Source organism: Leptodactylus fuscus, chromosome 8, assembly GCF_031893055.1.
Source record: "Leptodactylus fuscus isolate aLepFus1 chromosome 8, aLepFus1.hap2, whole genome shotgun sequence".
Classification (NCBI taxonomy): Eukaryota; Metazoa; Chordata; class Amphibia; order Anura; family Leptodactylidae; genus Leptodactylus; species Leptodactylus fuscus.
The window spans coordinates 38,456,792-38,481,562 of record NC_134272.1 but is presented as its reverse complement, the minus strand read 5'-3'; the positions used below and the strand labels follow the sequence as shown (position 1 = coordinate 38,481,562).

At 39.0% G+C, this 24,771-nt stretch overlaps 1 protein-coding gene across 3 annotated transcripts in view; it reads right to left on the bottom strand.

Annotated features, from left to right (window-relative positions):
* The window catches only part of GULP1 (GULP PTB domain containing engulfment adaptor 1), a 421,329-nt gene that overhangs the window by 71,302 nt on the left and 325,256 nt on the right, over positions 1-24,771 (bottom strand). For all 3 annotated transcript variants that reach the window (XM_075284853.1, XM_075284855.1, XM_075284854.1), the window contains one exon: positions 6,829-6,945. In XM_075284853.1, the coding sequence (XP_075140954.1) occupies positions 6,829-6,945 (117 nt within the window). The remainder of the gene's footprint in view (positions 1-6,828; positions 6,946-24,771) is intronic.

Here is a 24,771-nt window from a genome sequence, read left to right as displayed (position 1 = left end):
GACTGGGATAAAATGAAATCTATACTGTAACCTAAACACCCTCCCCCTGCATACTTTCTAAATTACTTAGTTTAGCAAAACTGTATATTTACCATTATTGCCAGGGCGACGGGCACATTTTCTAATTATCTGGTGATGTTCTGTTTCCCTGTTTCCGGAAATGGAATGTCACCAATACTACCCCTCTCACCCCATCCCATCATACTTACCTGTCTTCCTGTCCAGATCTTCTGAGCAAAGGAGATGACTTCCTTCTGTGGGAATGGCTCCTCCTTTTCTTTGATGTCTGGCAGCGCTTGAGCAATAGAGCCGGAGTCCGAGCATTGCGCTGTAGCTGGAACTCCATATCTTTTGGCAGGTGTAACAGGACAGATGACCGGCCTATTCTGAATTTGGCTTTTTTGCATTGTGGGAAATCGCTCAGGTAGATGCTCGGTAGATGCAGGAAACAGGGACACAGAGACTGGGTTGCACTTAAGTTCAGTATTTATTCACTTCTTGTGTATAAACTGCCTTTGCAGAGGCACAAAGAAACAAACAAAAACCTTCCCAGCTGAGAACTAACTAAACATAAGAAACTTTTCCCCTGACTATACAGGAGCCTGGCTATCAGACTCCCGCCTTGGCAACAACAATGGGTGGCACAGTACCTGCTTTGTAGGTTCAGTCTGGACAGGTCAGCTCTGTTAGTGTGGTCCCACCCTCCTAGTCTTCACACACAGACTAATATCAGGCCTTGATTACACAGCTGACCTCCCTGATGTGGGTCTGTACCAAACACCCTTTAGCTGTCTGGCTGGAACATACTTGTCTTCCCAAACCACACCCTTCACTCTCTCACAGCATTTATATATTTAAAGTTACATTTTTGTGGTTTCTTTTGTTTTCCTTAGCTACCTGCCTTAGTTGTGTGTTTTAAACCATGGAAGATTAACGTAAAAAGGTTTATAATTGCTCCATATGGGTAAACTTTTTTGTTATATACTTAATCAAAGTAGATTTATTTGTCTTCCACTTAACCTCTGTATAACTGTTTAACAATAACTGCTCCCAGTCTATATCCTGATCCTGATGCACAGCCCTTAACCTGTGAAAATTGTCCTTTTCAATGCATTCCCGACATTAGCTGTATTATTTAAATATGGTGGGCGCTCAGGGGCTGAACAGCCACCATAACTGTCAAGTCTCTGATGTATAATACAATCAGTCAAAGCTGACCAAGGCACATTTTCTTTGTGGTGCATGGACATCCATTACTATGACAGCCAGGAGTCAGTTGAAAGTTCCCAGGCTTGTAATTGTATGTATTGTAATACACGCTCAAAAATTTCAATAACAAGCATTAAACAAGCAATAAAACATTAAGTATTTTCCAAAATTGTATAAATAAAGATTACATCCTGCCCCACAAAACTGTCCTATACAGCCCTATACATGGAAAGATAAAAAAGTTACAGTTGTCAGAATATGGCGACCTCAATCATTTTTTTTTTCAGTTGGTTCTCATAATAACCCTAAAAATGCATGTGACAAGTCATTTGGCTGCTCAGTACAGTAGTAAAAGCGAAGTCCTAAGAAAGTTACACAAACAGTTTTTCTCCAGGTGAAGCTAGCCTCTCGGCTGCCTGAGATGATCTACAGAAAGATGCTCTCTTTCCCCCCAATCGGCTATCTTTGATTGTATGGAACGCCACCTCATTTAGCCCCACATGGCTTCCCACAGTATATGACCCTTTTTTATGCCCCCCACAGTATATGGTCCCCTTATTTTATGGCCTTCCCCACAGTATGTTAGACTTCTAACTACTGTATTATTGCAATAGGTAGCGATCGATAATTTACTTGTTTCTGTCCAAACCTGTCTCCGCTGGCATCTCTAGGGCATGCTGTTGCTAACAGTGAAGAACTCTAGAAAGCTGGACGTAACCTCTTGGCGTTCTTCAGCGTAGTGACATAGGCGGCAGTGGAGACAGGCCTGAACAGGAGCCTGGACAAGTAAGAAAATCATCTGCCATTACCTATTGTAATAGCAGCCAATTTAAACAAGAATGTTGCCCCCCAGTTTATTTCATGAAGAGCTGTCTGATACCATCAACACATGGAAGAAGCGTCCCTGATCACACAGAATATTAAATGGTAGCAGAACAAATTACAATTTGTTCTGAAAAAACTAAGTGTTCATATGGCTATGTGAATGAAAAATAAATTACTGCTTTTGGAAGGTGGGGAGTTAAAAAATAAAATCAAAGAAATCGCTGTGGTGGGAATGGATTCAAAGCAAGGGATTCTGCCCTCCCAACGTATCTTTGTTTTTTTTATAATTTAGGTGGAATCTGATTATATTCTGGCTACTATTACCAAGTGACATTTCCAAAAAGTTCCACATTATTAGATATGACTAGATGCAGTGGAGTATCACCTCTAGTTGTTTCTTATGAAAGCTGGAACATGAAATGCTGCGATAAGTTGGTGAATTTTCTCCCCTTTGCAGATAATGCAGACCCCAGGTAGTTAAAAGCTCCTATGCCGTCCACTCAGTTTTCTTATACAACTAATTCCCTACATCTTCAGTTATGTTGGGGAGTCTATAGATTGTGCCCAAAATGTATTTTATCAGTGGTCACATTCTTTTGCCACCCACAAGGATTCCACAAACCTCTCTATCATCACCCACATCTGCTTCTTTCACACTCAGTTTCATGCCACTTCTAACATTCATAAACCTTCCCCTTCCTTTTAGCGAAAGCGTGTAAAACCCTTAATGTGAACAGCCTAACTATATGAGGAATCTAGAAGTGTCTCAGCTACACCAACTACATCAATGTGTTCTTACTAGACTAAGGCCTCAAGCTATCTCATGTTGCGTGCTAGGTTTGTGGTATCTGAGAACATACACCTTAACTTGCCATACAAGTTCACACATTCATGTGCATTTTTGAAGCTTTATGGCATATTTTTGAAGCATTTTTGTCTATAATGTTTGGTTGTAGCAATTGGAATTCCCTATCAACTATTCTAATCCCCCCACCACAATCCATTTCTCCACCCACCAATATATCATGTCCCCTCTCTGACCCATTTACCCCAACATCTGCCTGGCCCTCTTCTCTCATTCCTAGTTTAAATGTTCTGCCACCCCCGCTAGGATTCTCTCCCCATGCATCCATGCAAAACAGCTTGTACCCAAATGAAATGTAAGCCTAATGTTCTTTTTTCCTGGCTTGAAGCATGCCTTTAACTCCCAAGCTCCTGCTACTTTTCCCATCTTACGCATTGCACATGTAATATTCCAAAGAATATAACCTTGGGGTGCCTATTTCCCTAAAATGATTCTTAAGGAGTCTCTGCCTACTTTTTATTCTTCAGTCTTTCCCAGCCCCTCCCAGCACTTTATCTACACATTACAGCATATGCCAAACCCTGGCACCAGAGAGACAGCAAACCATTTGGTCGAGGCAGACTTGGGAACAGATTATTCTATCTATCTTCCTGACTTTAGAATCCCCTATAACCATTAGCTGCCTTGGCAAACCTGCACTACCCTCCCCCCAATTACTGTCCTCCCAGCTGTTAAGAAGAGCAGTATCCACTAAGGCTGCCATTTCTAACACTGACATCCTCACATCATCCCCGAACTTGGCAATTTTGTCTGGATGAACAGACACAAAAGTAGTTTAGGAAGATTCAACATTAAGAGTAACCAATACAGTTAGAAGAATGGTATTTTCGGTCCTTATCTTGTCTTTTCCCCATTTGGTAAGTGGGTCAGAGTTTTGCTGAATGAATTTATAAGCATCCAATCTCAATGGAAAAATACCTTAAAGGGGTTGTCCACATTCAGACCAATATTGAGAGACAAATGTTATGGTTTGTATAATAAAAAGTTGTACAAATTTCCAATATGCTTTCTGTATCAATTCCTCACGGATTTCTAGATCTCTGCCTGCTGTCATTCGTTCTGTTACATCTAGTGGATAAAAGTCTGTCCATGGTCATGTGATTTATGGTCCATGGTCATGTGATGAGTACACAGGTGCCGCTCATTAGAGTCACAGCACAGTAATCAAACGTCTACCTGGTAATCAGCTGTACACCTGTACACTCATCACATGACCATGGACCGTAAATCACATGACCATGGTCAGAGTTTTATCCATTAGAAGTAATAGAATGAATGACAGCAAGCCGAAATATAGAAAACTGTGAGGAATAGAAACAGAAAGTATATTGCAAAATTGTATACCCTTTTATTGTACAAACAATAACATTTGTTTCTCAATATTGGTCTGAAAGTGGTCAACCCCTTTAAATATGAGACCACTAGTAAAGGGTAACCACTAGAGGCAATGATGTCTGGGTTACAATCCAGGAGGTTCTGCTTTGACTTGTTCCAATCAATAAAAGTAGAGAGTAGAATCCAAACGCTTCAATTAGCTGAACAGAAAACATTGATAGTGGGACCTGAGTCTTGAAGAAATAATAACAGGTAGTCCCCATACTGTGTAAACCTGAACTCAATGCCATTATATGATGACACCTGTATATAACAGGAAGACCTGAAGCAGAAAGCCAAATCCTTTATTACCATGAGAAAAGGGTGGGAGATTGGAAATACCTCTAGTAAGTGCTCCTAACTAGACAGTCAGGGAGCAATAACTGCCTTTTAACCATTATCTGGATCTCGGGAAAGGTATATAGCAGTTTTGCCCACCTTTACAAACATGTCCCAAAGTCAAAGGCCCACATGCAGGCCTAGAAGAGTTTTAATTCCAATTAATCAAAATCCTTCACCATCCACTAAAACAAAGACCCCAACATCTGTGTAATTATTCCGGACATAGTTATGTGTGAGTAACTGACATAGGTTAGTAGTTGTGAGTTACTAGGTATGAAGTTGATGCACTTTGCGTAAATAATGGAAAGGATGACTTTGTTCAACTGTAACCCCAGAACTTGAGTAATTTTATACCTCTTGTATAGGACCCATAGGTCTAGAGTTCTGTAGGTCCTTACCCACCTTGGTAATACTTTTATGGAGTAATAATATGGAGGTTCATAAAGAGGGGACAATGCATTCACCTGAAAGCCTGACGTATATTGTACATATTGAGTGGTGGGCAGCTAAGGAACCTTGCCATATTATTTGTCAATTTCAGTTGGAAGCTGATGTTGATGTGTCCCATGTGACTTTGACAGGGATCCAGCAGTACCCCAGGGCCCCTGATGGTACCCAGGAGGTTAGAAGAGCCCCAAAGATGTCTGGAAAGAGAACAACAGAAGCCTAAGGAGCCTAGGAGAGGTGTAAGTTAAGTAAGAGTGTTTATTATTTTTCCAATACCTCCCCTGGGCCTCTGATTATTATACTCCTGAAGAGACCCCAGAGTATAATAATGATTAAAATGTCATACTTGAGATTTTTGGAAATTTCATGTTATGAACTGGTTTGCTCATCTCTAGTTATAGTTCAGAACAGTAGTTCTCAACCTGTGGTACCAGGGGGTATGCAGTACATGTTGAGGCACTGAAAGAGCCATTCTGCTGAGTGTAAGGGCCATTATACTATATGTGAGGGCAATGAAGGGGCCTTTATACTACAGATAGGGGGCATTATACTTATTGTGGGGCCCTCTATATTACATGTTGGTTCATTAAGGGGACCATTTTCCATTTTCTCCATACTCCATTTTGGGGCATGGAAGAGGCCTTGGATAACTGAAAAAAAGCCTTGTTTAGTTCACATTTATCTGCAATTGTTAATTTGTGGGTACTTTTTGGGACTTTTTCTCACTAGAGGCTACTTTACTTTCAAAGATTGAGAAGCACAGAAATCCCTTTAGCTGACATGAGATTCTATCTGTTTGGTGGAACTAGAAAAAAACAGAATGGATGAATTCATCATGTGGGGGAATAGCAGAAGTGTTATGGAGGACAAGATAAGCTGAAGCTGATGGAAGCAATTTAGAAACCCTCTTAGCAAATATCTAAAGACGATGGAATATACATTATGAAAAGAGAAGTATAGGTGTTATTAATGTGTGATTCATGGACAGGAAAGTAGGAAGATAACATTTTGATACTAGGATTGAATAGATTGGACACATTACACCAATGCACGTTGTTCAAACACCCCCTTAGGGAGACAGATGGCAGTACGTAAAGAAAAATATTTGGTTAAAGTTCCCTGTACATTGAACTAGGTAAAGTATAGTCCAATGAAATTCATCAAGGACAGTTTAAGGAATCTAATGCAACACCAACAGTATAATCATACAGACGGTTACAGTACAAGCTAGGGGTATGCAAAAACCATCCTCTGGTTCCAATATTACTGTCTCCAACTAAAATCTCAAAGGTTTTTATATTGAGATAAAGACACCTCTGCAGAAGTTGGAGTGGTAAGTGTGATGAATCCATTCCATTTACCATCTGTTCAGAACAGGTAGTCATCAGTGGAAAAGAAGAGACTCAAGAAGACAAAGAATATCAGGGTTATAGTTTTGCATATAAGAATAAATAAGTTTGAGTATAAGAAATAGATTACTATTATACAGATACAGAAGTATAACGGATGTTAATAGATTAATATGTTACATAGTCACAGCTACAAATTCAAAGCCTCTCATACTTTATTTCTTTAATTTAAAAATATGTGTTTCAAATATATATATATATATATATATATATATATATATATATATATATATATATATTGTATATATTTATTTATTTATTTTAACAAAATCCTTTGGCAAAGAGGCATACATGTGTGAGGTCAGCAGTGTATGTTCAGTTCTAGTACAGACCGAGCAGGACCATCAAAAGACTTACCCTTTTTTGCAAGCTTGCTATTTGTTTCCTTGTTTCAACATCTTTTCCTCCAGATTCAAGAAACTTTCTGTATGCAAGATCAAAGGCTTGACCGATTGTTAATGTTATCTCTTCAGCCTTAATAAAACAATGAAAACAAGGAATAATTTACAAATTATTTGCATCCCTTGACCAAAAAAAGCCTGATACAAATTAAGAGTACTGATTATATTGATAATGGAAACCTGATGTAACTCTAAGTACTATATACATTTGCCAATAATCGTGTGAGCAAAAAAACGTATACATTAGGTGGACGAACGTTTTTTATGAGCAAATGCATTGCAATGAATAAAGTAGCCTGTAATAGCAATAATAATTTGTTTTGGAAGATAGTCCAGCTTAGAAATTGCCACTCTGTCAGTATGATCTAGATGTGGCATTTGGTCCTACACAGGGATAACTGGCAGAATAATCCAGGTTCTTTTCTTCCTCCCAAGTGTTGTTTTCATGGTCTGAAGAATCCTTTACATTTCAGAAGATATTCAGCGGGCTGGCCAGGCACATTGATAGTATGCCCCCAAATATTTATTGAAACTTTGTAAATTGTCACTCCGCCAACACATTGTTGATGTAGCGCTTGCTCCAATCGCATACAGGGATAAGCATCAAGATAATTCCAGTTCTTTTCTGCCTCCCAAGTGTTATTTTCAGGGTCAAAAATTGAATCTTTTCCATTTCAGAAGATATTTTAGCTTTTTCAGCTTGGAGGCAAATTATATCTCTTTGATATTAGTGATGTTCAAGATTCCCACATTTCACCTCCAGCAGATGGATGTGGTCAGTGAGGACAATGGGCCTTTGGTAATCATCCATAATAGTGTCGACAATGTGATCATTTTTCTGCTCCAAGTCTCCTAAACGCCTACCCAGGTCACTAATTTGTTTAACAATATTAGAAACAGTGGTGACTAACTTAATATGAAGCATATTCTTAAGATTTACCAGCAAGGCTGAATCCACTATCTCAGTGAATTGTCCTCCTGTGGCTGTGTTTGCAGGAGGTTTTGGCCTTGGATTTGCTGAACAGGAAGACAGTGCTAGTTATTGTTATGAGCTTGAAGTTGTGGAGGAAGCTGGCCTCATGATGGTGAGATGCGCAGTATGGGCTTGTGAGAAAAACTTTGATAAAGTGGCCTGAAGGGATGTCTGTGTACAATTCTTCGATCTTGCTAGTCATCACCTTTGTGAAAACTTGTGGTCATGGTGAGAACCTGCCATGTTTGCTTAGATAATTACATCCTGGAGAATAGATTTGCATATTTTTTACCCAGAATCCCTAGCGGAGCAGGAATGACTTGTAAGTCTCCAAACGCCTATGTAGGCACACACTCTCCCTAATGTGTATGATTATCCCCTGACCCTGGTCTATAGTCTCTCACTCTGCTAAATCAGTATCCCTGTGCTATGCTGAGGAAATCCAAAAGACCGAAACAGCGCTGTCCATAGCTGGGAATCTGTTCCTTTTGGAATAGAAATACTATTTTGGCAATAAACTCCGCATCATGTCAGTAGGCTTTTTAACTGAGTCATGCATGATGTTAAGGGGGCTGTCCCTAGAGGGCAGCATACAGAGACACTGTTCTCCTAATTACATCCGGGAGAATAGATTTGCATGTTTTATACTTAGCATAATATTAGGACTCAACAGTGGTGGATATGAAGCTTAAGATAAGCGACTTTCACATGCATGTGCCATGTTTCAAATTTTTTTAAGGGGTTAAAATACAAAGAAAACTATATATGTTTGGTATTGCCATAACTTTACCAATCCAAAAAATAGAGTTGACATGTCATTTTGGCAACACAGTAAATGTCATAAAAATTAAACCCACAATAAATAAAGTCATGCAAATCCAATTATTCTCTGATTCCGCCTCATTATGAACTTTCTCCAGCTTCCCAGTACATTGTATGTCATTTTAAATGGTATCATTATGAAGTACAATTTGTCCTGCAAAATTTAAAACCACAAACAAGAAATAAGAAAATTATGGCTTTTAGAAGTCAGGGAATAAAAAACAAAAATTTAAAAATGACTGCACCTAGAATGGATTAAAGAATTTGTAGTTCTGTTGGTTTTAAAGGGGTTATCAAGCACCCAAAAATTATCAGCAAATACATCCACAGCAGTGCTAAATAGTCACTATTGTCTTGTGCTCCCTTTGATTGGCTTTATTGTACTTGCTGCTCCTTGTATCACTGTTATTTACACGCAGTGAATCTGTTAATAAACTACATTTCCCATGATTCACCTGCCTGCTCTCATTCTCTGTGTACCCCTCTCTTCCCCATTTTCCCCTGCAATGAAATCACAGGCAATAAATCACTCCCACATCCGAGGTCACATGCTGCAGTGATGTTTCATTTGCTGCCAGGAAAGCTCAAAAGGGGGAGATAGTGAGCTTGCAAATGGAACATCACTCTGAAGTTAATGACCTGAAGATAAATCAAATAAAGGTGAATGTATAAAGGGTATATAAGGAAATGTTTTGTATTGATTAAGCCTTCTATTTGGCCAATATCTCTTTTTTAAACAGTATAACCCCTTTCTATGCTATTACCTATTTTTTTTTTTAAATGGATAAGCTGTGGAATCATCTATTGTGACTGGTGAACTCTATGATAGCTGTTGGGTGTTGATAGGAGAGGTGTCTGCTGCATAGAAATCTCCTACCAAAAACAGGAAGATTTTCTATTCCATCATCTCTATCTTCTCCGACCTATAGTGAGGCACCTTTTTTTCTCAAAAGAGACAGCACACTAAGTGTTGAATGTTCCAAATTTTGATTAGTTCGATGAGATGTCAGCATTTGGACTGTAAAGTTGTCATTATAAAAAGGCAAGCAGCCATGAACTCTACAGTTTTGAGGGGATAGCAATTGCAGACGAGAGAGAGAGAGAGAGAGTGAGATAGGCAGTACAAAAAACAGAGTATAGATAGTTTACATTTTTTTAACAACAATTTTTTAAGTATATATTTTTTTCAGATATTTAGTAGTGGGGTTACATAAAAAAAAAAAAAAAAAATCAAAACTTCAGGAAGGCTACTTTTATTCAGCCAAGAGCGTACCTTAATGTCATAAGCTGGGAAAATTGTCTCAGAAGTAATGGGAAAATAAATAATAAATGGGAATGGGAATAAATATTTTCAAAAACATTCAAATAGGGCTTTTAATATATATATATATATATATATATATATATATATATATATATATATATGCAAAATTGCAAAAGTCCACTGCAAAACTTTCAGTTTCTCTGATTTTTCTCTTCATTGGTATATTTTGAGTAAAATGTACATTGTTCAAAGAAATTCAAAGCAAAAAAAAAAAAAGTATTTACCGTATTTTTCGGACTATAAGACGCACCCAGGTTTTAGAGGAGAAAAATAGGGAAAAAAATTTTCAGGCAAAAAATGGTAAAATATTTAATATATGGGAGTTGTAGTTTTGGAACAGCTGCAAGGCCACATTGACAGGTGACCCTGCAGCTTTACGGGGATGTATAGGGCGTTTTTTTTGTGGGGCCAGGTGTACTTTTTAGATATACCATTTTGGGAAATGTTTATTGCTTAGATCACCTTTTATTTAATTCAGAGGCAAAACAGAGAGAAAAACCCGGCAGTTTAGCACTTTTGATTTTGACGTTCACTGTACATAAAAATATTAGTAGACCGGGCATTTTCAGACACAGGGATACCTAATGTGTATGTTTCACAGTAATGTTATACTTTTATATGTATTCTAGGGAAAGGAGGTGAACTTTTATTTATTTTATATTATATTTTTTTTAAGTGTTTTTTTTTTTTTTTTTTACTATTTTAATATCCCCCGCCTAGGGGGCTTGAACCTGCAATCATTTGATTGCAAGTCCCATAGACGGCAATACAAGTGTATTGCCGTTTATGGGAGATTCTATACATTACTATCGCGGAGGGTCATAGACCAGCCGCGATAGTAATATATATCTATGACAAGCCTGGGAGCCTTCATTAGCTCCCGGCTGTCATCGGAACAGGTCGGCTCCTGCGGCCTCGCCGTGCAGGAGCCGGCCTGCATCACTAAAGGTATGGGGCCGGTGGGGGGGGGCTAACTGACTGCCAGGACCTGCGGAGGAGGAGCGGATTTGCAGCATGGCCGCGCTACTGTCACCGCTGGTTTTCTTCAGCGGCAGTAGCGCAGCAATCTGCAGGCCCCGGCAACTAAGACAGTCCCCGGCATCTGCTGTAATAGACCGGCGGATGCCGGGGAGTGTCTTAGCTGCCGGGGCCTGCAGTATAGTCACGCTCCTGCCGCTGAAGAAAACCAGCGGTGGCAGTATCGCGGCAATCTGCAGGCCCCGGCAGCTAAGACACTCCCCGGCATCCGCCGGTCTATTACAGCAGATGCCGGGGACTGTCTTAGCTGCCGGGGCCTGCAGATTGCCGCGATACTGCCGCTGAAGAAAACCAGCGGTGACAGTAGCGCGGCCATGCCGCAAACCCACTCCACATTCAGACTATAAGACGCACCCTCATTTTCCTCCGAAATTTGGGGGGGAAAAAGTGCGTCTTATAGTCCGAAAAATACGGTATTTACAGCAAATGAGAAATTGTCAAAATAATAAAAAAAAGAAGCAGCGCTGTCAGACCTCAAATAATGCAAAGAAAACAAGTTAAAATTCATTTAGAAACAACAATACTAATGCTATAACTCAGGAAGAGATCAGAAATCAATATTTGGTGGAATAACCATGAGCTTTCATGCGTCTTGGCATGCTTTCCACCAGTCTTTCACACTGCTTTTGGGTGACCTTATGTCACTCCTGGCACAAAAAATGTAAGCATGTGCCATGTGCATAGAGGGCTAGTTTAGTACAAACGACCAGACATCTTTTAATATATCTGAAGCTGTATGAGACAGTCATCGGCCGGTATCTGTAAATATACAGATACTAAGTGCATGGAGTGCAGAGGAACTGCTAGTAACTGTAGAGTGTAGTGAAGAAAACCTGATTATAAGGGACTCGGAGGAGAGTTAGCAGAGAGATAGCAAATTAGGTGGGAATATTCCAGGCGTTCCAGGAGTTTAGAGTTGATGAGGGGTTAGAGATGGGTCGGTGACTTTTAACAGAAGGAGACAGAGAATGGAGGAGGTGTGAGGGGATGGGATGACTTGTACAAGTAGTAGGGCGTGAAGAAAAATAAGCTGAGAGACTAGGACAAAGAATGGAAATAAACAATGAGGAGCAAGGGATGGAAGGGAACTGATACTACTTTGGAGATTGGTTTATTTTCTGACACATTGGGTCAATTTGTCTTTAAAGTACATGGCCATGTCTTGAGGTCTGTGACAGGTAAGGACAGAGTGAAAGGTACAAAGAGTTTTTCAGGGTTACTGGATATAGAAGAGATGAGCGAGGTGAAGGTAAGCTTGGTTGGTAAGATGAAGGATCGGAGTTATAGCCTTTGAGCATAAACTTGAAGTGAAGAAAATCAGAAGATGTTTGATTTTCTCAACTGATGTCAGTGCCTGTATTAGGAGTATTGGAGAGCCAAATAGCTTCATTTTCCAGGGCGGTTTTGAGAGTGTCTTTATAGTGCTTGGTGGCCAGTTCAAAATAGGAAAGAGAAGAGATGAGAGATAGTAGGGTGTCTTAGAGGTGCTGCATCTTTATAGTGAGTAGAATCCAATATATGTATGTAGGTTAGTACGTAACATGAAGGACAAGAGCCTTTGGTAGTAACGGAAAGAAGGTTGTCATCGGGAATTGGTAGGTTCATGTTAAGAGTCCGAGACAGAACAGAGCCGTAAGAAGATTAGATTAATGATACTACCATCTTTGTGTGTAAGGTGTAAGAGACAAAGAGATGTGGTTAATGATAGAATCCGAGAGGCTGATGGGGAGATAGAGGTGTTAAAGGGAATGTTACAATCACCTTTCTTCTGACACTAATAAACTCACATCTTCACCTAACTTGACAATTTTGTTTGGATGAACAGTAATAGGCGTGGATTTCCTTTTCTTGAATCTCTTTCCACACCATCTATCTGTATTCATTCTGCTCTTTACCTGGACTTCCTAATGTTGCTCTAGCTTTTCAATCTCCATATCTAACTGTGCTCACATCTGCCACAGAGGTATTCACCCTTGAACTCTTGCTCCAGTAGTGCATACAGGTAACATATGCACATTCTTGCCATCCACTATTCCAAATAATATTAAACAGTAAAGTATCATAGGTTATTACAAGTATGTTTACTCCTGCTTTTAAATCCGCTTCTTAACTCCAATTGCCAAGCAAAGGAAAAGAGTCAGTAGTTCTAACACAAACTGCCATACTTAATATGAAACCATTCCAATGGATCACAAAATCACATTCAGCACAACCAAACCCGCTTTTTAACTCCACTTAGTAGGCAGCCATTTAGTGAAGCAATCCCCAGCAGTGAGCAGTGTATTAAATAATAAAACACTAGGTAAAGACTGGCGGAGATTGGTGGTAGTAAACTGGATTTTAACAACCAGTTACCGGCAGATACAGTCAAGGCAAATACAACATCAATTCCAAAAAAGTTGGGACGCTGTGTAAAATGCAAAGAAAACCTAAATTCAATGATTCAGAAATCTCATATAACCATGTTTTATCCACAACAGAACATATATCAGAAGTTGAAAAATAGACATTTCTCCATTTCATTTAGAAATTAATGGCAGCAACAAATGTCAAGAAAGTTAGGACAGAGTTAATAAAAATCTGGAAAATAAGTAGTCCTAATGAAAAACAGCTAGCGGGTTCAATTTGAGCTAAGTCACATGGCTATCCATATAAAGAAAATGTTAGAGAGACAGAATGTCCTAAAAGCAAAGATGGTCAAAGGTTCACCAATCTGTAAAAACTATGTCTACAAATTGTGAGAAAATGTTCCTCAATGTAAAATTACAAAGCCTTTGAATGTTCCATCATTTACAGTACATAATGTCATCAAAGGATTCTGAGAATCTGGAGAAATCCATGTGCACAGGGCTCATGGTCAATATGATCTATGGACTCTCAGCAGACAAAGCAATAAAAATAGGCATGACATGGTAATGCAAGTCTTTGTATGAACTCAGGAATACTTCCAGAAATGATTGCTTGGGAACAGACAATAATCTCTGGAAGTGTGCTAGGTCCCAATGCCCACCATACGTCTTGACAATTTTTTTTCAATGTACTGGTACTTCAGGGGCACTACAAATATGACGTAGCAACTGAAAACTATTTCTGCAAAATCTGCCCTACAAATAGTATTCTATCCCTTCTGAGTCCCACTGTGCGCACATACAGGCATTTCTATAGTTATGAGAAATTGTTTAACAAATTGTGGTTCATTTTCTCATTTAACCGTTTTTGGAAATGAAAAACAATGTGGATAAAGACACATTTTATTGGACATGTTCCAAATTTCCTTCCCAATTTTATGAATCAACTGTGGGGTTAAAATGCTCACTATACCTCTTATGAAATCAAAAGTTTGTGACTAAAATAACATTTAATTAGAAAAAAAGTAATATTTAATTTTAACATCTCATTGTATATAATATTTTGTGAAACATCTGTATAGTCAAAATGCTAAAGCCCTTGAAAAATTCCTTGAGGGATCTAGTTTTCAAAATAGGGTCATTTATTGGGGGTTTCCATCGTTCTGGCACTTCAGCAGCTTTGCAAATGCCACATGGTGCCTGAAACAGATTCCAGCAAAATTTGCCCTCCAAAAGCTCAATAGTGCTCCTTCCATTATGTACTCTATTGTTTGCTTGTATAGCAATTTGCTTCCACATGTGGGGCATTTCTGTATATGGAAAGGCTTGTCATTTCAGAATTTGAAAATTGCATTTTTTTTTTATTTCCTACTTTTTCCAAATTAAATACAAAGCACATTGACTGACTTAGGCTAAAAAAACCCCCAGCAAAATGGGGCCTCAGCCTGAGGCTAAGGTCCCACCTTGCGGAAATACAGCTTTTTTTGTTGCAGATTTTGTTGCAGTTTTTTGAGTCAAAGCCAAGAATGGCTACAAAAGGAATGGGGAATATATAGGAAGTTTTTACACTTCTTCCTTCTACTCAATCCACTCCTGGCTTTTGCACAAAAAACTTCAGGAAAAGCTGCAACAAAAAAAGCTGCATTTCCGCAACATGGGGCCTTAACCTAAGATATTTTTTCTTCTCAGTTACAGTAACTGTTAATTGGTATTGTGTCATCGGAAGTGGGCCTAGAAACTTTGTTGTGGGTGTGGTATTGGTGTTTAATTTTTATATGATTTTACTTTAATTTTTTACTTTATTTATTTTTTACATTGCTATAATAGACCATTGGAGGGCATTTTAATAGTATTTTTTTTTTGTGGGAGAGCTGATTTTCCTTGTAACTGAGGCTGATACATGTAGCTCAAGTTACAGGAGGAATGCAGCTTCCTGTCTATAACTGCAGAGCTGATATGGGTCCTCTAGAACCCAGCAGCTCTTACAGTTCCTGGTTCACTGCGGATCACATGACCACCGAGTCAGAGGGGTGTCACATCATGGCAGCTCCCATAGCTTTATACATAGCACTCAATGAGCTCAATGAGACTAAGCAGCAAACAAAAAAAAAAAAGGCTTAAGAAAAGAATATTTTTTCAGATTACTACACTCCAGCTCACTGTGTAGAAACAAACCCTTATAAAATATAGTTTTTTTTCCCTTCATATTAGAGCAGGCTATGAGACTGTATATTAGGTGAACAAAAAAAAAATGCTTAAACACCAGGGAATTTTTCAGATTATTGCAGGAGTAATTGGTGTTTTGCTGTTAAAATAGCATTTGCTATATATTTAATAGAAAAAATGTTCTATTCCTGAGATTCTCTCACTGTATGCTTGCTATTGTAAGCTTTCAGAATGAGTGATCCATATGATGCAGTGAGATGAATCACATGGCCTTCCCTACATTCACCATTCATCAGCAGGAGCTTCCCTGCTCTCACCTCCCCCTGTTTACACATATCACACAGTGCTCAGTGAACTTCTGATGCTCCTAGATGGCTAGCATATCAATATAAGGGGGCAAATTCATAAATGGCTGAGAGGATTTATAACTGTTTTGTGTAGTGAGGGGATTTATAGGTATGTCTGGAATAGCCTCATATGCTTAGTTATAAATGAGTTTTCCTAATGATAGAATCCCTTTAAAGGAATATAAGGACCTGACAAATATGACTGCTATATGATTATTTACATTTTTTTTTTTTTTTGCTTGTGTTCATTTTCCTGCTTTGTTTAGCTTTGGTCCATGTTGAGTGTGGAACACCCCATGTTACCAAACAGCACAGGGAGTATCTGTATACCTATATACAGGCCATTGATTACAAGATTGTAGACACCTGTGATGCTAATTAATGGACACTCCTTGATTTAACAAGTCCCTTTGGTCACATTATTTTCAGGGGTCCCATCATTTCTGTCCAGGCCTGTTTCATGAGGTTTTTTTTTTTTTTTTTTTTTTTTAATTCTGTTGAAGCATGGTTGAAAAGCAATGTCTGACTTTCATTTGTTCATTTTCATAGAATTTTTATTTGTTATTACTTTTGTCAGATTCAAGTTATTTCTGTGACTATTGTGGGTTTTTCTTTCATTAAATGAGGAGTACCAACAATTTTGTACACGTGTGTATGTGCCTTAATTAAGATATATATATCTGGGACATCCTTTTGCCATCTTTTAGGAACAATTTCTAGAGAAATGCCAAAGTCATAACCCATTTGTTGTCTGTAAGACTCTCCACATCTGCCTCCCATCAGGATTTGGCAGCTTTTGAGACAATGAGATAATAGCTTGCTGTAGAAAATGTAAAATGCCAAGATATTTTGAAATGGAGAAAGAGCTATTATAAAATTGATTATTTGGAAACGGCATATCCAAGAAAGTGTGGATAATTAAACTACTTGAAAGTATAGCAAATGGAAGTCAATGGGGCGTAACTAGCAAAATATGGCCCCCATAGCAAACTTTTGACTTGGGGTCCTTCCACTCTTACATGGCATAGCCTCCCTATTTTCCTGTTCCCCACATAGTACAATGCCTAATTTACACAGAGTATAATGTCCTATAGTGGTAATTTCATTAAATATAATGTCCCACTGTGGCCCCTCCATAGTGGCTCTCATACAGTATAAAGTCCCATAGTGGCACCTCCACACAGTATAATGTCCAACAGTGGCCCCCAAACAGAATAATGTCTTACAGTGGCCCCCTTACACAGTATAATGTTCTATAGTGTCCCCTACTAGATTTTGGAGTTCATCACCCATGAACTATTATTATGCTCTAGAGCAGTGATGGCGAACCTATGGCACGCGTGCCAGAGAGGGCACGCAGAGCCCTCCATGCTGGCACGCGTGCGGTCACCCGGATCGCTCACCAACAGGGAATCCGGTACAGGATTCCCCGTTGATGAGCGATCACTGCCTTCAGTTGTATGTGCAAATGCACATACAGCTGAAAGCTGTCAGGGTAGGCCGCGGATCGCGCGACCGCGGCCTACACTGGCTGCAGAGTTTGACCTCTGCCCCGACGTGGGCGCGATGACGTCATCAGCGCCGCCAGTGACAAGAAGGTGGATGCCGGCGGCTCTTCAGGGGTGAGTATGAGAGTGGCTCACTGTCTATATGATGTTGGGGGGAGCGCTTATAATACTTGGTGGGGTGTATGATACTGGGGGGGAGTGTATAATACTGGGGGGGCTTATAATACTGGGTGGGGTGTATAATACTGGGGGGAGTGTATAATACTGGGGGGAGTGTATAATACTGAGGGGGCTTATAATACTGGGGGGAGTGTATAATACTGGGGGGGCTTATAATACTGGGGTGGCTTATAATACTGGGGGGTGTACTAAAGAGCATATAATACTGGGGGGGGGCTATTTATAAGCACACAATACTGTGTGTGGATGCCACTGTGGAGCATATAATCCTGTGGGGGGGACACCTACTGGGGAGCATATAACACTGGGGGGCTACTGTGGTACTGTGGAGAATATAATATTGTGTGGTGGGCCCACTGCAGAGCATATAATACTGTCTGGGGTCCCCTCACTATTTATATCACACAGTATCTGTTTTATAGCAGACGTGATATTAGTACAGGATGTAAGAATATTACACGGTAACTATAAAACAGATCCTGTGCGATGTAAATAGTGAAAATTAATTGTTCAAAGTACCAAATGCCGAGACCTTTACATTTCAGTACAACGTTGTTTGTATTATTGAAAGCTCTGTAAAGCCCCACATGACTGTAATTTTTGGTCAGTAACTGTCCGCAATTGTGGATCCGCATAGTATTAAGTCTATATTATCGTGTTGGCACTCCGCGAAAATTTTGTGGGTTTTGGGTTGCAGTTTGGGCACTCGGTCTCTAAAAGGTTCGCCATCACTGCTCTAGAGTCTCTTCAGATCCCATAGTATAATGACTGGAGACCTATAGGAATTGTAAAAAGTAATGAATAAAATTTGGTAGTGCCTCTCCAGGGCTCTGAGATGACTTACTCTTCTCTTTGGACTTCTGTGATGATAATACATAAAGGCAAATAAAACAAAAATGTGTGGGTAAATCGCTAAACTGAAACCAAGAAAAACACAAAAAAATTTAAAAATGTATAAATTTATTGATATCCAATAAAAAAAAAAACATGTAAGGATATAAGAATGAAAGAATGAATATGAAATAACAACAGGGGGAGACAACAAACCAAAAATACCAAGACGAAGAGTAGGAAAGATAGCCGTATGAAATAAAAAGCTTCCCATTAAATTTATCAAGCGTATGCAAGACCAACTATAGTGGTAAAGAGCAAATGGTATCATATACCCACAAATATAATAAAGTAAGTAGTACAAAGCATACACAAACATGCAACAATATTACAGAGATGCCAGCAATGAAGACAAAGTCAGCAGACAATTACATGGCTAACACAGACGCCAAACTGCCTGACACGTGTTTCGCCCTGGTCATGGGTGAAACACGTGTCGGGCAGTTTGGTGTCTGTGTATGTGTTAGCCATGTGTATGGTGTTTGTGTATGTGTTACATCTTTGTGAATGCTTTGCACCACTTACTTTATTACATTTATGGGTATACGATACCATTTATGTTTTACCACTATATTTGGTCTTGCATACGCTTGATAAATTTAGTGACCAGCTTCTTACAATTTTATTTCATATGGCTATCCTTCCTATACTTCATCTTGGTATTTCTGGTTTGTTGTCTCCCTCTGTTGTTGTTTCATATTTATGTATTAATTAATTAATTTATTTATTTATTTATTCATTCATATATCCTTACATGTTTTTTAATTGGATATCAATAAATTTATACATTTTAAAAAAATTTGTGTGGTTTTCTTGGTTTCAGTTTACCTCTTTGATGATGCCAAGATACCCATAATACACAGAAATCATATGCCTTAACTTCTTTAACCCTTTCCCGACATCCGTCGTACTAGTGGATGCCGGGTGTTTAACTATGGCGGACACCTGACAGGCGGGCAACCACCAAAGTTACCTGGTGTCTATGTAACCTGCAAAAGTATTAAAAATTCAAATCACCCTCCTTTTCCTAGAACACATATAAAAGTACTTAAATATTGTGAAACACATACACATTAGGTATCATTGTGTCTGAAAATGCCCGCTCTACAAATCTATAACAATATTTTTCCCATACAGTAAATGTCTGAAAAAAGTCAAAAGAGCCAAACCGCAGTCTTTTTCACTGTTTTGCCTTCAATAAAAATTTGAATAAAAAGTGATCAAAGCAATAGCAATTCCCCAAAATGGTATAACTGAAAAGTACACCTGGTCCCGCAAAAAAAGATGGCCTATGCATCCATGTACATGGAAGTATAAAAAAGTTGAATGACGACTGTCACAAAAAAAAAAAAAAAATTGGCACAGTTTTGGATTTTTGTTAAGGAGTTAAAATATAAATAAAACCATATAAATTTGGTATCCCCGGAATCGTAACGAAACAGAATACAGATGACATGTTATTTTGGCTGCAAAAACGAATCCCATAAGAAAGTCGCACAAATGCAGATTTTCTTCAAATCCACCCCATTCTGATTTTTTTTCCCCCAGCTTTCCAGTACATTGTACAAACATTAAGATCTCATATGGGGGACACGGTGGCTCAATGGTTAGTAATGCAGCCTTGCAGCGCTGGAGTCCTGAGTTTGAATCCTGCCAGGAACAACATCTGCAAGGAGTTTGTATGTTCTCCCCATGTTTGCGTAGATTTCCTCCCATTCTACAAAGACATACTGATAGGGAAAATGTACATTGTGAGCCCTATATAGGGCTCACAATCTACATCAAAAAACATTGAGACCTCATATGGCTCTGACAGTGGAAAAATAAAGAAGTTGTGGGGTTTGTAAGGAAGGGAGTCAAAAACTGCGTAGGGAACGGGTTAAGGGGAACATTTGAAAAACAATACAAATGGATGGCTCCAGCCCCACCCCCAGTGAATACACACCATCCACTACCATCTGCAAAATCTGAATAACTTTGAACAACATCAATGCATATGAATCAGGGCAGATTCACTATGATAATATTTAGGACATTTACATTAATTTCATCTTGGGGAAAGATGTGAATGGTTAACTATAAGCCACTGTGAAATATAATGTGGATAATTCCACGCTGAGATCTTGAAGGAGTTGAAGATACAGTTTTCCCTTCCAGAAAAGATTTTAACAGCCTTGTATAAAGCTTGGATATAACTCCAGTAAGTTTAGAACTTGAGAAATCAGTGCAGCCCATAAATTCCCAATACATCAAGCTATTGACTATTCTTTTTAATCTTGAAGCAAGCAGATAGCAATTGAATATAATGATAAAAGGCATTATTAGGAAGGCATTATATTTCCATTAACAAATAATTGAGAAATTCTATTAGTCCTCCCTATGCTATCAAAACGTTATTGTACATCTTTAAACTCTGGAACTTACATTCCCCCATTTAGCAGACTCGATAGTTTAATAATATCCAATTGCATAATAAAATAAGTTTTTATGAAGCAATCATGCACACTGAGTTTGATGGAGGCTTAATTAATTAACCTTAATAATGTCCTTAATACATTATACTGAGAGGGAAATACATTCTATAACAAACTATATTTACTTACAATGTCATTTCAGTTCATGGTAACTTGATTAAACGCTTAATTATTTGATCAATATAATGTGCTTACATATCGAACACTACTGACATGACTAATGGTGTTCTACCAGAGACTAATAATTGCCAGGACCTTGGCTGTCTCATGATTACGGCAGTCATGTGGTAGAAAAATACTGTTTAGGGTTCGTTCACATCAGCGTTGTGAACTCCGTTATGCAGGTTTCCGTTTCCTGCCTAAAACAGAGGCAGGAGACGGAAACCTGCAGGAGTCTCTCTCACCCATTCATTTGAATGGGTGAGAGAGATGTCCGGCCGTGAGCGGCAGTGAGCGTTTTATGCTCTCCGCCGCGAAACCGGGTTTTATAATCCGGACACAGAGTCGGACATGCAGTACTCTGTGTCCGGATAAAAAAATCCGGTTTCGCGGCAGAGAGCATAAAATGCTCACCGCCGCTCACGGCCGGACCCGGTCTGTGCTTTCCGTCTTCTGGCATGTAGAAGACGGAAAGCACAGAATGGAAAGAAGAACGCAGGTGTGAACCTAGCGTTAGTACGCATGCTTAGTCAAATAATACACCCACTTTGATGTGTATAAAAAGCTGCCATGTATACAATAACGTTATGCTGCTGCCCAGGTTCAATTTGTCTCTGTGTTGAATGCATCACTGACTCGAGTCTTTATCTCTAAATTTGACTTTCACCCAATATACTTAAGTGGTCCCATTGAGACCACCCCGACAAGGGTCACGTTTACTAAATAGGACAAAAATCCTTACAATCAATTTGCAACAAATATGGAAGACGGCAAGCTAAAGAAGTATACATTAACACTGATACGTTCCCTTTTTTTTTTCTAGATAAACCATATATTCTAATATAATTCTTAGCTGCCCACCCTTTCAGATTAGATCTTGAAAACCTACTTAAAACGTAACTAAACTTTCAGACAACTTTTGATTTTCTGGCAGTATTTGGGTCATTAATAAGTTTTGTAATATACTTTATTACCAAATTTTGGATCCTTTCTATGAAATACCGCATTTTTTCACTTTTCACCTTGCTTCTGTATTGAGACCTGTTTCTGTCTCTCACTGAATGTTCCTGTCAGTGGAGTACGAGCTTGGAGTACACGATTTGTAAAATATAGAGATAATGAGGGCGGGGGAGCATAATTTTGAACAGTTATATCTCGGGGGTTATAAAACTTACTAACTTACTTTTGTTATCATATGAAAGAGGATATTTGCAATGCTATCTGTTTTATTTCCAAAAACATCACTGGTTGAAAACACAGTAGGAATTGGGATATGTATATCACATATATTATGCACTTACATATACAGTGGGGAACATAAGTATTCATACACTGGTGATTTTGCAAGTTTTCTTATCTACAAAGAATGCAGAGGTCTGCAAAAAAAATCCAGAAAATCACATTGTATGATTTTTAAATAATTAATTTGCATCTACGCATGAAATTGGTATTTTATCACCTACTAACCAGCAAGAATTCTGGCTCTCACAAATCTGTTAGTTTATCCTGCACTCATTACTTGTATTAATTGCACTTGTTGATCTCATTACCTGTATAAAAGACACTTCCCCACAAACACAATCAATCACACTCCAACCTCTCCATCATGGCCAAAACCAAAGAGCTGCCTAAGTACACCAGGGACAAAATTCTAAACCTGCACAAGGCTGGGATTGCCTACAGTACAATAGGCAAGGTGAGAAGGCAACAACTGTGCCTCGGAAGAAACACAAAATGCCTTGTGGGTTAAGGATGATCCTCAGAAATTCAGCTAAGAACTACACAGAGGACCTGGTCAATGACTTGAAGAGAGCTGGGCCCACAGACTCAAAGATTACCATTAGGAAAATACTACTCCTTCACGGATTAAAATCCTGCAGGGCAAGCAAGGTCCCTTTGCTCATGCCAGAACATGTCCAGGCCCATTTGAAATACACCAATGACCATATGGATAATCCAGGAGGTGGAGATGGTCATGTGGTCAGATGAAACCATTATAGAACTTTTTGGTATCAACACCACTTGCCGTGTTTGGAGGAAGATGAAGGATGAGTGCAACATCAAGAACACAGTCCCAGCCGTGAAGCATGGGGATGGAAACATTAAACATTGGGAGTGCTTTTCTGCAAAGGGAACAGGACGACTGCACCGTATTGATGGGAGGATAGGTGGGGCCGTGTATTGCAAAATTTTGGAAATAACCTCCTACCCTTAGTAAGAGCATTGAAGATGGGTCGAGGATGGGTCTCCCAGCATAACAATGACCCGAAACACACAGCCAGGGTAACTAAGGAGTGACCCCATAAGAAGCATTTCAAAGTCCTGGAGTAGCCTAGCCAGTCTACACACCTGAAACCAATTGAAAATTTTTGGAGGGAGCTGAAACCCAATGTAGCCCAGTGACTACCCCAAAACCTGAAAGATCTGGAGCTGATCTGTATGGAGGAGTAGAAGTAGTAGTAGTAGTAGTAGCAGCATGCTACCATGCCATTTTTTGCCATTTGCCATTTTTTGTCAACGGCAGTTCGCGAGCGCCGGAGGAAGACAGACCCGCAGACATCGGTGGAAGAGGAGGCGTGGCTGAAGATGACGTCGGACCCTGAATGTCCACCCACTGTGATAGATAAGATTAACATATTCTTTTTTAGGCTTTTATTTTAAAACGGGGGAGTAATTTAATATAACTTTAGCGATGTCTGAATAGCCTTTTTAAAGGTTATTCACACATATGTGGGGCTCTATCAGCATAATTTTGCTGATAGAGCCCCTTTAATGCCATATGAAAAAAATCTCCTCTTTCACATAACACCAAAAGTTTGTACATTTTATAATGTCCAAGATATAACTGTTTTAAGTGACCCTCCCCTACCCGTACTCCATACAAAGTTACTGAGTGAGAGGCAGGAACAGATCTCAATTCTGAAGCAAGGTAGAGAATAAAGAGATACAGGATTTCATAGAAGGGAAACAAAATTTGTTAAAGTATATTACAGAATTTATTAATAACACAAATACTGCCAGAAAATCAAAAGTTATCAGAAATTTAGTTAATTTAGTTAGTACTTTAATACATTAAAGACTTTTTTACAAATTCAGATTGAGCAATTTACTAATTGATAAAGGGGAATACAACCATATTTAAAAGAGATTGTGGCAAGGGATAGAGGGAAAAGTTTCCAGACTTTTATTTGAGCTCTATGATTTGCACTTGGGGAAATAAATTTATTACTTCACACTCCATTGGATCCCTAAAAATGTTCAATGCTTTATTACCTTCCCTTCTTCCCGATCGATGTGTGTCCAACACTCAATGAGTGCTGTATATAGTGCTGCATATAGCGCTAGGGGTGCCGCCATGTTGCCGGGATCAGCATCTTGTTAGAGCTGATGGGTCTTACAGGACCCAGATTAGTTCTATTAGTCCTATAGTAATGGGCCGGAGGCTGTATTCCTCTTGCAACTGGGGTTAATGTAAAAGCTGATTTTGCCTGTTATGACTAACATGCTGTGCCCCCCTCCTCGTGTCCTTTAACTGCAGTTGGGCTGTATTATCAACATCACTTTGCACAGAGAACTAAAATGATCCTGAAGTTTTTTTTTCTTTCTTTTTTAGTTGCCATGACTCCTAGTATCTCTCTATCTGCTATGAGTTTGTACATGTTTCTCTTG